General features: G+C 39.8%; 1 protein-coding gene across 5 annotated transcripts in view; it reads right to left on the bottom strand.

Annotated features, from left to right (window-relative positions):
• The window catches only part of nedd4l (NEDD4 like E3 ubiquitin protein ligase), a 464,330-nt gene that overhangs the window by 50,029 nt on the left and 401,421 nt on the right, over positions 1 to 12,880 (bottom strand). For all 5 annotated transcript variants that reach the window (XM_060852432.1, XM_060852504.1, XM_060852582.1 and 2 more), the window contains 4 exons: positions 11,743 to 11,940; positions 5,788 to 5,865; positions 5,096 to 5,150; positions 1,914 to 1,972 (listed from right to left, as the gene is read on the bottom strand). In XM_060852432.1, coding sequence (XP_060708415.1) covers positions 1,914 to 1,972; positions 5,096 to 5,150; positions 5,788 to 5,865; positions 11,743 to 11,940 — 390 coding nt within the window. The remainder of the gene's footprint in view (positions 1 to 1,913; positions 1,973 to 5,095; positions 5,151 to 5,787; positions 5,866 to 11,742; positions 11,941 to 12,880) is intronic.

The following is a 12,880-nucleotide window of genomic DNA, read 5'->3' as shown; positions in this document are numbered from 1 at the left end:
CCGCCAGGCGTTCACCTTCCTTACCGTCCGGCAGACCAACGATCCAAATATTTTTTTCTCCTGCCCCTGTTCTCGAGGTCATCAACTTGGTCATGCAAATTACGGGCCCGAGTCTCCAGGGCCTGGATCCTTTCCTTGGAGGAACCGTATCAGCTTCTACCACTGCGACTCTGTGTTCTACCTCATCCTTTTCTCCAGGTCTCCCAGCTGCTGAGCATGCTTCTGCAGCATGCTAGAGATCGGGGCCAGCATCTTCTTTATCCGCTTTCTCAACATCCCATGAGGTCCTTCACCAGGGCCTGGTAGATAATCGGGTCAGAGGATCCTGTAGGCTGAGCTGTGGGCCTGGCCTCAGAAGTACATCCTCCCTTCTCCAGCATCCTTGGACAGTGAAAGCCAAGGTAAGCTCTTTTTTGTTTAAAAACAGTTTCCTGGACACCGTGACCTTTCCAGAGTCCCAGGATATCGCAGTCATCCGGGTAGGGGGGGCTAGGACTTCGTCCCACTTGTGATGCGGTGTGGAGTTCTGCAACGTGATCCTCCGAGATCACCACCATCTTGGATCCCCTCTTTCAACTAACTTTCTTCTAATACTTGTGAGCAAAGTAAATTCATGGAGTCAAATAATAAAATTAGGAGAGGGTAGATAAAAAGCTGCTGTTTGGTTCATAATGAGGGACATAACTTTTAATGTTAAGTGCAGAAGGTTTAAGGGGATTTGAGGAAAGGGAAACTGGAATGCCAGGGAGGGATTAGAAATGGGAAATCTCATAGCCTTCGAAAAGGCACATGGACGAGCACTTGAAATGCAATAACATTCAAGGCTATGGCTAAGTGCTGGGAAGTGAGATTAGTACAGATAGGCTGGAGTACCTACCCATCTGCAACAAAAGTAACAGCTGAGCCACCCACTTTCTGTGCTGTAATACCTGCCTCTCACTCCAGAAGGGAATCAGCCCACAGTAAGGCATAAAAAAATCACGGCAAGACAGGCACAAACACTGAAAACACTAGAGCAACTCAGCAGGTCATGGTAAATTTGGCCTTGTTCATCGTTAGCTAGTTAAGCATTACATCAATACTAATTTGACATCCTCATCATTGCCATATTCCCTCGAATGTTGCAGTTCCCTCTCCCCATCCTCACATGTTTACATTTCTGTTCTTTCACCTTTGGCCTGCTTTGTATTCAATGCTCTTCTAGTAAGAGCAAAACTAGGTCTTTTAATGTTCCCTGAAGCCTGAACCTACCTACCTTCTCTACCGTGGACTCTCCCTGCTTTACCTTCCCTAATTATTATTCTGCTATTGCACTGGGATTCATTTCTGTGTATTATAAAACACTTAGGAGGTACATACTACATTAAAATGCTGTTCAATGCAAGTTGTTCTTGAAGGAAGAGAATATTGAAACATATTTGGAAAGGGATTTTGAAGAGTGCTACAGGATTCGCTTTGTTCGCCTTTTTCAAATAATCCTGGACGCTATTATCTGTAGCAACTCTGCTCAAAACTAACAGCACACAGTTTACAGTAAACAGTTTATCTAATGGAACAAAAGACTTTTCAAAACAAACCACACAAGGAATTCAATGCTAAAGCTTAACACCTAAATGATTTGAACTGGCATTTAATTCTCAGGCATCTGTTATGGTGAGGGAAGCGAGAAGGGGAAGAGAAAAAAAAAGTGCTTCCTCCACCATTCAAGTGTGCACGAGCTGTGACTCATGGCATCCTGAACAGTGACCTGACTGCAAACAGAACAGGTTTTCAGCAGAAAACAAGACTGGGTGAGGATGGGGATAAAGGTTAGAAGGGAGACAACGAATGGGGTGTTATGACCTGAAAACATCAGGAGAAAATGAAAACATGAAATTTGTAAATAACTGTCAATTTTTTAAAAAATTACTTACCGGACCAGTAATGGCTGGATTCTGTAGTCTAGGATCCTCCCATTGTGTAATTTTGGTATCTACAATGAGATAGCAAATGATTTATTAATATAAAGTTATAGAAATTATAAAATCACACGCAATCAAGCACAATTGAAAACACCCTATGAATTTTGTTCTTGGTGTTCACCTTTAATAAAAGCCAGTTCATCTGGTATTAGAATATACCAGAATTGTAAAAGCATATATTCAGTCAATAACATTCACTCAGGTGGATAGCGGTTGTAAGAAGGCCTATGATGTATTAGCGTTCATTAGCAGAGGGATTGAATTCAAGAGTCGTCAGGTGATGTTGCAGCTGTATAGGACCTTGGTAAGGCCACATTTGGAGTACTGTGTGCAGTTCTGGTCGCCTCATTTTAGGAAAGATGTGGAAACTTTGGAGAGGATGCAGAAGAGATTTACCAGGATGTTGTCTGGAATGGAGAATAGGTCGTATGAGGATAGGTTGAGAGTGCTAGGCCTTTTCTCATTGGAATGGCAAAGGATGAGGATGACATGACAGAGGTTTATAAGATGATCAGGGGAATAGATAGAGTAGACAGTCAGACTTTTCCCCAGGTACAACAGAGTGTTACAAGGGGACATAAATTTAAGGTGAAGGGTGGAAGGTATAGGGGGGGATGTCAGGAGTAGATTCTTTACCCAGAGAGTGGTGGGGGCATGGAATGCGCTGCCTGTGGGACTGGCAGAGTCAGAATCATTGGTGACCTTTAAGCGGCAATTGGATAGGCACACGGATAGATGCTTAAGCTAGGACAAACGTTCGGCACAACATCGTGGGCCGAAAGGCCTGTTCTGTGTTGTATTATTCTATGTTCTAACAGCTTACTTGTCAGTAATAAAGATTAACTTGTATTGGTTTGTTAAGTGCTGAAAATGTGTTGCTGGAAAAGCACAGCAGGTCAGGCAGCATCCAAGGAGCAGGATGCTGCCTGACCTGCTGTGCTTTTCCAGTAACACATTTTCAGCTCTGATCTCCAGCTTCTGCAGTCCTCACTTTCTCCTAGTTGGTTTGTTAAGTGGCTTACTCCTGCTGTTATTCTTATGAGTTTATTAATTTATAGCCTTTTATTCTAAGAAACGTGAAACACGGCTACATACAGAAGAGCATATTCAAGTAATTGCTTTTTTTTCCAATTATGAAGTCATACAGAATTGCGGTGTCCCTCTCAATTTGTACAGCAATTTGAATGTTGTTTTTCATGACCAAAGTGTCCGAGTTTGTGAAGCCATTGGTTCCAGATTCCCACACTTCAACCTGTGAAACTGCTGAAAACAAACTACTGAAAAAACTTAGCAGGTCTGGCAGTATGTGTGCAGAGAAAGCAGAGTTAAAGTTTCAGGTCCAGCAACCCTTGCTCCAGAACTTGAAACTGAAGAAACTGCTAAAATGTGACAGGTGATCCATAAATACAGACTGGTGAAAACATTACTGCATGAAAATTTTGAGTAGAGCAGGAGAATAATGACAGAAAACTAGCCACATAGATGTGAAGCAGCCAGCAGGAATGGAGGGAGCAGAATTGCCAACTGCGAGATGAACAAATTTTGGTTTCATGTTACTAAAAATCTAAGAGTTAACAAAACAAAAAAACTTCATTACAGCTGGAATGCTATGGTTATCCTGTGTCCACTACGTGGGCAAGGCTAACTCTAGCCTCAACTTTCTTTAATGTTTTCACATGACTCAGGTGACACCAGATGTGTACTTCCATGACACTGCAGTGTCCAGTATCTGAATATTTCTGAACTGATAATCAGAATTGAACTTAGTACTGATAGCCTGGCCTAACAGAATGCTGTACAGTAGGAGAATATCTTCTTCTACTAATTCATATTCAACAGTTTTGACCAAAACCTTCAATTTTGATGACTGCTTTGCACTGGTTGAACATGTTCAGTACTACACCTAAGATTCTTCACCATCTTTCCATTTCATTCTTGGCTACTTCAACACCATTCACATATACCTTGTGCATAATTCTTGTCTTCAGTTGTTGATCGGCCAGTATATAAACTTCACCTAAATATTTTGTAATTTCAGAGTTACTTTCTCTAATGTGTTTTTCACAATGAAATTGAATTCATTATTCATAAATTTGACTGCATTGTATGGAGTTTCAGAATTCAGTTTATTTATTGTAAATAAAAATAGTAACGGTAACACAATAGTAAACTCTGGGGAACCATGTGAATACAGATGCTCCAAAGGGCACTCATTTCTGTCTATCCTACAGACAGTTCCTTATCCATTTCTAGGCTCTATCCTGAATCTCACCACTCTGAAGTTTGGCTGATGGGCTTCCACAAGTTGCCTGGTCAAAAGCCTTTTGAAAGCCTGGATACACTCCGTCTAAAAATGTCACTTTCTCATCATTTAATAGCTCAGGTATAAGGTCTTCTGAATTCACCTTGGCCATGGTTGACAAGGTTATTATATAGCTGAAAAATTTAAATCTTGATAATCTCCATTATTTCATATTGAGTGGAGCTAAACTGATGGATCTGTAGATTGTGGGTATCTATTTTTTCACCTTTTTAAAACCAGTATCACATAAAGCTGTTGTACTGTTATTTTGCCAGCGTCCAGACATTCAATTGTCCTAACTTTTCTATGCAAAAGTAATACCTTGCCCATCTTTAGACTACTTAGTCATTTACTCTTAAGACAGTCAAATTTATGAACAGCTTCAGATGATTGCAATTTTGTTTATAGTAATGGCTATGAAATGCCCTCATCAGACCATGGACCAAATTTGATGTCATTAATCCAAAGGGTGTGATTATCTCCTGAAACAGCGCTCAGGTAATTCTCTGCCTCCTCCATGCGTTGTCGTGTATATAGCTCCAACTCAATGAATCTGAGCTGAAGTTTCTTAAGCAGCCAATATTTGCACACGAGGTGACAGTGGATCACACTCGTGTCCACCAACACCCTCTTCCTATTGTGCTAAATTGCAAGACTGAATTGATACTATCAAGTCATTCTAGGTTATCTTTTTAATAGAAGTGAGGTTTTTTTCAGCTTTTGGAACAGGTTGTGTCATGACAATTGATAAAAATTCCAATTTCTTCCAGAGATTGCCATCAATAATGAAAAGCTAAAGTTTTCCATTTTTGGAATATGTCACATGACTCACTGTGATCGATGAAGAATGACCTTCCATCCAAGTGGATCCTTTCCTCCCAGCCAGGCTTTAAAATAAAGAGCAACAGAAGCATTTTTCAAAGTAACGGTATACTAGCATACTACATATATCTCACATCAAAATCTACACATTGTTAGAAAGAAATTGAGTTTAATAGTTCTTTGAAAAGGGACAAGGGTAAGGGGTACAGATAAAGTCTTTAATAGGATAAACAAATTGCACTGAAATACCATGGTAAGAACAAATCGAAAGAGAAAAAAAATCAAATATTAAACATCGACAGTGTATAGAAAAACTGAATTAGATTTCTTTATAAACCATTTCACATTAGCATTAATTTGCGATAAACTTGATGTCTTGTAGTCACACATGTGACAGCTTTGTCATATTGTTGGCATTCACATTGAATAATGATTATATTTTAACATAGTAGATGTTGGCCATGTACATTTGAATTTATACTGGGCTGTTTGCATGAACATGAAAGGAAATCATGTTGCACTGATACACAGCATGCCATTTAACTGCCTAAAAATGTCTACATATTATGGTTTTTATATTGGGATAGTGGTAAGGATGTGAGAACAATGATTTAGAATCAGAATTGTGCAGTTACTCCTCATTGGGATACTGTCAGTTGCTATCTACATGTTGGTAAAACTAAATAAATTTGTAGCACTAACCGGAAGAGGTCCAAGGTCATTTGGATCCAAAGAAGTCTTTGCTCTTAAGTGAACTGGATATTTCAGCCGTGGATCCTCCTGAAAAGGTAAACTCCTTGAGAACTACCGCATTATTGGGATCAAACAAGAAAATGAATAAATCTGGAATAAATGTATGTCTAATTGACAATGATCATGAATCTATTAGATTAGCAAGAAAACCCATCTGGTTCATGAATAAATATCTCAGGTGGATGTCTGCTTTACTTAACCAAACTAGACTGTATGTGAATCCAGACTTTGAGGCATGTAGCTTGACTCTCTCCTGCCTAATGAAATCGCTCAGCAAGCTGCTGAGTTGTTTCAAAATGAAAGTGAAAAAGGACTGTGCGTACATCTGAAGTCATTTGTGTAAAGTAAAAGTTCTTGACAGCAGGTCACCATTACCTTAATTTGTCAAACCAAATTTTCCTTCAGATCACCTATTCTGACTGTTTTCCTCATTCCTGAAGAAGGGCTTATGCCCAAAACGTCGAATCTCCTGTTCCTTGGATGCTGCCTGACCTGCTGCGCTTTTCCAGCAACACATTTTCAGCTCTATTCTGACTGTTTATCATACACCTCGCCAAATCTGAATGCAGCTGAAAATGTGTTGCATACTAACTTTATTGTGATTCATGATCTGTACGAGTTTGCCAAGAGCTGTTACTAGATTAACTGGTCTGCAACTAGACAATTTCTCTTACTCTCCTTCCTTGATGAGAGATGCATTCTTTGAAAAACATATCCTCTCCTACATGTTTCAGAGACTTTTATTCTTAATTGCTTTCATATTCATAGGATTATTGAGGTGAATTGTTTACAATAGTTTACCTAATAGGTAAGATGTCATAACATTGTTTGAATAACTGCTCTGACTCCATAAGGATGTGTCATCTACACAGAATGTTTATTCCTTTATTCCTTCATTTTTCTGCCTTTATATTCGATGCTTGATTTATTTTATTGTCTTTCAAGATGGGGCTAGAGAGTAGCAACACTACACAACACTTTACACTGTATTGTGTAAAAAGATACTTGTGACAATAAATACACTAAATCAAATCAATCCCATTCCAGGGGCCTAAGAACATAAGAGATGGGTATTTGTTTAGCTTATATCACTCTAGATACACAAGAATTAGGAGGCAGCAGCAATGTGGCCCCTCCAGCCTGCTCTGCCATTCAACACAATCTTGACTAATCGCATCTCAGCTTCAACTCCACTTTCCTGCCTGCAGTCCATAACTTTTCAACCCAGTACTCATTAAAAACCTGTCCATTTTCTCCTTACATTTACATAATATCCCAGTATCCACTGTACTCTGAAATAGTAAATTCCACAGTTTCACAACCATTTCACAGAGGTCATTTCTCCTCACCTTTGTTCTAAAACCAGGACCTCACATTTAGAATGCTCCACAAAAGAAAAAAATCCTCTCTTTGTCTATTTTGTTAACTTCCTTTCATGTTTTAGTGTACTGCAATTAAATCTCCCCATTCCTCTAAACTCTGATGAGTACACTGTTCAACCTCTCTTCATAAGACAATCTCATCGCCGGAATCAATCTAGTGAATCCCATCTGAACTATCTCCAGTGTAACTGCATCCCTTCAAGTAAGGGGACCAAAACTTTATGCAATACTCCAAGTGCAGTCTCACAAATGTACTAATAGCAGCAACACTTCCCTTTTTTTTAAACTCCATTTCTTCAGCAATAAATGTCAAAATTTCATTTGCCTTCTTTTTCATCTGCTGTACCTGCATATTAGTTTTCTGCAATTCATACAGGAGGACATCGAGATCCTTCTCCACTGAAGCATTTTGAAGTTTCTCTCCACTTAAATACCAAGTTGCATTTCTATTCTTCTAATCAAAATGGATTACCTTACATTTATTCACATTAAATTACATCTGCAAAATTTTGGCCCATTTATCATACTTGTCCATATCAATTTGTAAATTTCTTTATGCAACTTATTATCCCATCTCTCTGACTGTCATCTGTAAATGTGACAACAATACCTTCTATCCCTGCATCCAAGTCATGAATATAAATTGTAAATAGTTGGGACCAGAAGACACAATTCTGTGCACTCCACTAGTTACTCCTTGCCACCAAAAAAATACCATTTACCCTGACGGTCTGCTTTCTGTCAGTTAGCAGAATGTCTAAACAAACTAATAAATCATCATAATTCCATGGGATTTTATCTTATGCATTAACTTTTCCTGTGACAATTTAGCAAATGCCCTCTGGGAACTCCAGATATACTACAGCTACAGGATCTCCATTGTCCACTTTGCTTGTCGCACCTTTGAAGAACTCTAGCAAATTAGTCAAACATGACTTACACTTCATAAAACCATGCTGACTCTGATGGATTGTGCTTCGACTTTCCAAATGTCCTTAATAGTGGAGTTTAACAATTTCCCAAAGCCAGATATTAAACTAACTGGTCTGTAGCTTCCTACTTTCTGCTACCCTCCCTTCTTGAATTCGGGCATTATATATTTCAATCCATTGGAACCTTTCCACATCCAGGGAATTGTGCATTATAACCAATGCATTCACGATCTCTGCTGCCATTTCCTTTAAGATCCTAAATGTGGGTCTCCAATCCCAATAGAATGCTCAGTAATGTTTTTCTTAGAACAAAGATCAAAAAACATCACAGCACAGGGACAGGCCCTTTGGCCCTCCAAACCTGCGCTAATCCATATCCTCTATCTAAATCTGCCGCCCGATAGTCTAAGGATCTGTATCCCTTTGCTCCCTGCCCATTCATGTACCTGTCTAGATACATCTTAAATGACACAATCGTTCCCACCCCAACCATGTCCACTGGTAGCACATTCCAAGCCCCACCACCCTCTGCATAAAGAACTTTCCACAGACATCTCCCCTAAACTTTTCCCCTCTCACTTTGAACTCGTGACCCCAAGTAACTGTGTCCTCCATTCCGGGAAAAAGTTTCTTGCTATCCACACGGTGTACACCTCTCATGATTTTTGTGGGCCTCAATCAGGACACCCCACCCCAAGCCCCAACCTCCTCCTTTCCAATGGAAATAATTCGAATCTATTCAACCTCTCCTCATAGCTGGCATCCTCCATACCAGGCAACATCCTAATGAATGTACCCTCTCCAAAGCATCCACATTAACAAAACAATGTAGCGGTGAGAACTGTATGCAATATTCCAAATGTGGCTGAACCAAACCAAGATCTGCCAACTCTTGTACTCAATACCCCATCTGATGAAGGAAAGCATGCCGTATACCTTTTTGACTATTCTACTGACCTGTGTTGCCACCTTCAGGGACAATGGACCTGAACACCCAGATCTCTCTGTACATCAATTTTGCCAGGACTTTTCCATTGCCATAGTTCGCTCTGGAATTACATCTTCCAAAAAGTATCACCTCACATTGGTCTGGATTGAATGGCATCTGCCATTTCTCTGCCCAACTCTCCAATTGATCTATATTCTGCTGTATTCTCTGACCGTCCCCTTCTCTATCTGCTACTCTATCAATCTTAGTCATCTGCAAACTTGCTAATGAGGCAACCTACACCTTCCTCCAAATCATTTATGTATATCACAAACAACAGTGGTCCCAGCACGGATCCCTGTAGGACACCACTGGTCACAGGTTTCCATTTTGAGAAGCTCACTTCCACTACTACTCTCAGTCTCCTGTTGCCCAACCAATTGTCTAACCATTTAGCTAGAACACTCTGGACCCCATGCAACTTCACCTTCATCAGCCTACCATGAGGAACCTTACTAAAGTCCATGTATATGACATCTACATTCCTAGCCTCAATTAACTCTGTCACCTCTTGACACGACCTTCCCCTTCATGACACAATGCTTCCTATCGCTGATAAGCCCATTTTCTTCTAAATGGGTATATATCTTATCCCTTAGTATCTTCTCCAGTAGCTTCCCTACCACTGATGTCAGGCTCACAGGTTTGTAGTTACCTGGATTATCCCTGCTACCCTTCTTAAACAAGGGGACATGAGCAATTCTCCAGTCCTCTGGCACCTCTCCTGTTTTCAAGGATGCTGCAAAGGTATCTGTTAAAGCCCCAGCTATTTCCTCTCTTGCTTCCCTCAGTAAGCTGGGATAGATCCCATCCGGATCCGGGGACTAGTCCAACTTAACACCTTTTAGAATGCATAACACTTCCTCCCTCCTTAAGCTGACTTGACCTAGAGTAATGAAAGCTCTATCCCTAAACTCACATCCGTCATGTTGCTCTCCTCAGTGAATAATGCAAAGTACTCATTAAGAATCTCACCCATTTTCTCTGATTCCATGTAAATCTTTCCTCCTTTGTCCTTGAGTGGGCCAATCCTTACCCTCTTGCTCCTTCTATATGAATAAAAAGCTTTGGGGTTTTTCTTAAACCTGCTGGTTAAGGATATCTCATGACCCCTTTAAGTCCTCTTAATGCCTCGTTTCAGATTGGTCCTACATTCCCGATATTCTTTCAAAGCTTCATCGGTCTTCAGTTGCTTAGATCTTATGTATACATTCTTTTTCTTCTCAGTCTCACAATTTCACCTGTCATCCATGGCTCCCTGATTTTGCCATTTCTATCTCATTTTCACAGGAACATGTGCCTCCTGAACTCTAATCAACCTCCCTTTAAAGCTTCCCACATATTGAATGTGGATTTCCCTTTAAACAGCTGCTCCCCATCTACATTCCCCAGCACCTGCCAAATTTTGGTGTACAGAGGAACCTCGATTACCCAAATGAGATGTGCAGGCACTATTTTGTTCAGGTAATTGATTATTCGGTTCGTTGATTTCCTCTGGGACTTAGGAGTTTTCTGTGATGTCTGCTCCCTGTACAGGAGACAGCAGCACACTGCGCTGGAGTCCCAGCTCCCCAACCTCGTCCAACACCACCCCTGCCCACCCTCAACTGCCCGCACCCACCATCCAACCCCCATACGTGCCCCCCCGTCCATACCCCCCAACCCTCCCCATTTATTTCCTTTACCTTTGATAGTTTTAAGTTTGTCACTCATAATTTTCTCTTTCCTTGGTCTTGGGATGGTAGCTGTTCATCATTCAAATCTCCTCTCCACAATCTTTTCTTTCCTTATCTTATTACAAAGCCTTCAACTTTGCAACCTGAAGCTTTTCGCGTCCTAATTCTTCTGTTTTCAGCCTTATCACAAGACCTTCCCTTTCACCCCATCCTCATCACTTCTTTTTGCTTAAAACTAACACATCTATAACTTTAGTAATTAACCTGAAAGGTTAATGCTGATTCTCTCTCCACAGATACTGCTAAACCTGCTGAGCATTTCTGTATATATTTTTATACATATTTTTCTGTATATATTTTAGAGTTTACAGATATTTGGCATTTTATAAAGAAAAAGTATTCAAGGGGAAATCACACAATATTCAGTGATAATTGAATCAACTTTTACTAAATTAAGATAGCAATCAAGGCTGGCAAGACAGTGTGCAAGATCTATCCTTCAGAACAATCTGTGTATGCCCAATACTACTTATGCAAACTCAACTTAAATATATTTTAAAAACTCAGCCAGTATTACCTTCTAATAAACTTAATCATCTTGTTTTTCTCTGTAACAACCAGGAAGCTTTGACAAGATCCATTCCAAACATTAAACAGAGCAAGCCACCCCAAACATTTTTTCACATTTTAAGAGACTTTTCCTGATTACTGCTTAATGCTCAAGTCTGAGCTAAGAATGCAATTATTTTGATGTGCTAACTCCAAAGAGAGACTATCCATTAGATCAGCTACTTATTTCATCACATGACTCATGTAATAAAACCAAAACAATGTCCACATACCTGGCCCCCTTACTGAAAATAAGTTTGTTTGCTGCGATTCACTAATTCAAAAGAATAGCACTGTTAGTACAGCTTAGGACTTACCCATGTTGTTGTTCTACTATTGTGATCAATGAAGAAAGGTCGGCCATTTGGAGCTATGCGCATTTCCCAGCCAGGAGGTAGGAAACTATGCACAGCCTTATGCTGTGATTTTGGTGAATTATAAGGCGAAAGCTGTGGTGACTGAGGAGTCGATAAAGTGTCTTTTACAGCTCTGCGCAGAGGTGGATCTTTTGCGCCCTGAAAAAAATATGAAGAGGTATGTATTGAAAATACTTATATGGATTTGGGTTTGGCCATACTCATTTGAATAGTTTCCAGTACTTGTGTTGATTTTTTTTTTAACTGCTGCAACCTGTATGAAATCTTATAAAGTACTCACTTTAGATAAACCATTCAGCAACTAATTTTATCACAGTTTCAGCAAAATTAATATGCTTTATATATCTTGTATTGGTCCAGTCAATTAACTTGGATACAAGGAATACAGTAATTATAAATGTTGCAAAGTCTTTAAGCATTTTCAAACAAAATAATTACAAAATTTCAATCAATGGCGAAACTGAGAAACTACTATGGAAGTCTTTAAGTTGAAAATAAACCTTCCATCTAGTGTTTTCCTTCTTTGCAACAGTTTACTCTGAAACTAGCTTAACAATAAATCAAATATCGCCATGTTGAAAAGTACTGAGAAAACACTGCAAAACTTTCACACTTCACAATCTCATAAAACTGAAAATGCTGCATAGAGACCACCTCTGAGCCAGCATTCATTGTCCACTTTGGATTTTCCACCAGCCAGCAGCATTGGGAAGCTTTTTGCAGACCTTTCCCAATGATTGAACATTGTTGGCTGTAGGATGAGAACCTTAAGGAGGGATTAATTGCACTGCTTGGCCCAATGCCACTCCTGGTGCAGGTAAAATTGTGGTAGCCAGTAGATACTGCATTTTAAATATCCCCTGCCTTCAAATCTACTACGTGCAGTCCAGATCCTGGTTAAACAACATCTTACATTTTAAAATCCTTGTTCTTGTTTTCAGGTCTATTCATGATCTCACCACTATCCATCTCACTGACTTCATGCTTCCCCAGAGTTTACTGTGCATCCCTTAGTTTGCATTGCTACACCATTAGCAGCCAAGCCTTCAAGGTCAGAAACTCAAAATCAAGCCATCTT

This window comes from Hemiscyllium ocellatum, chromosome 1, assembly GCF_020745735.1.
Source record: "Hemiscyllium ocellatum isolate sHemOce1 chromosome 1, sHemOce1.pat.X.cur, whole genome shotgun sequence".
Classification (NCBI taxonomy): Eukaryota; Metazoa; Chordata; class Chondrichthyes; order Orectolobiformes; family Hemiscylliidae; genus Hemiscyllium; species Hemiscyllium ocellatum.
This window is presented reverse-complemented; position numbering and strand designations above follow the sequence as displayed.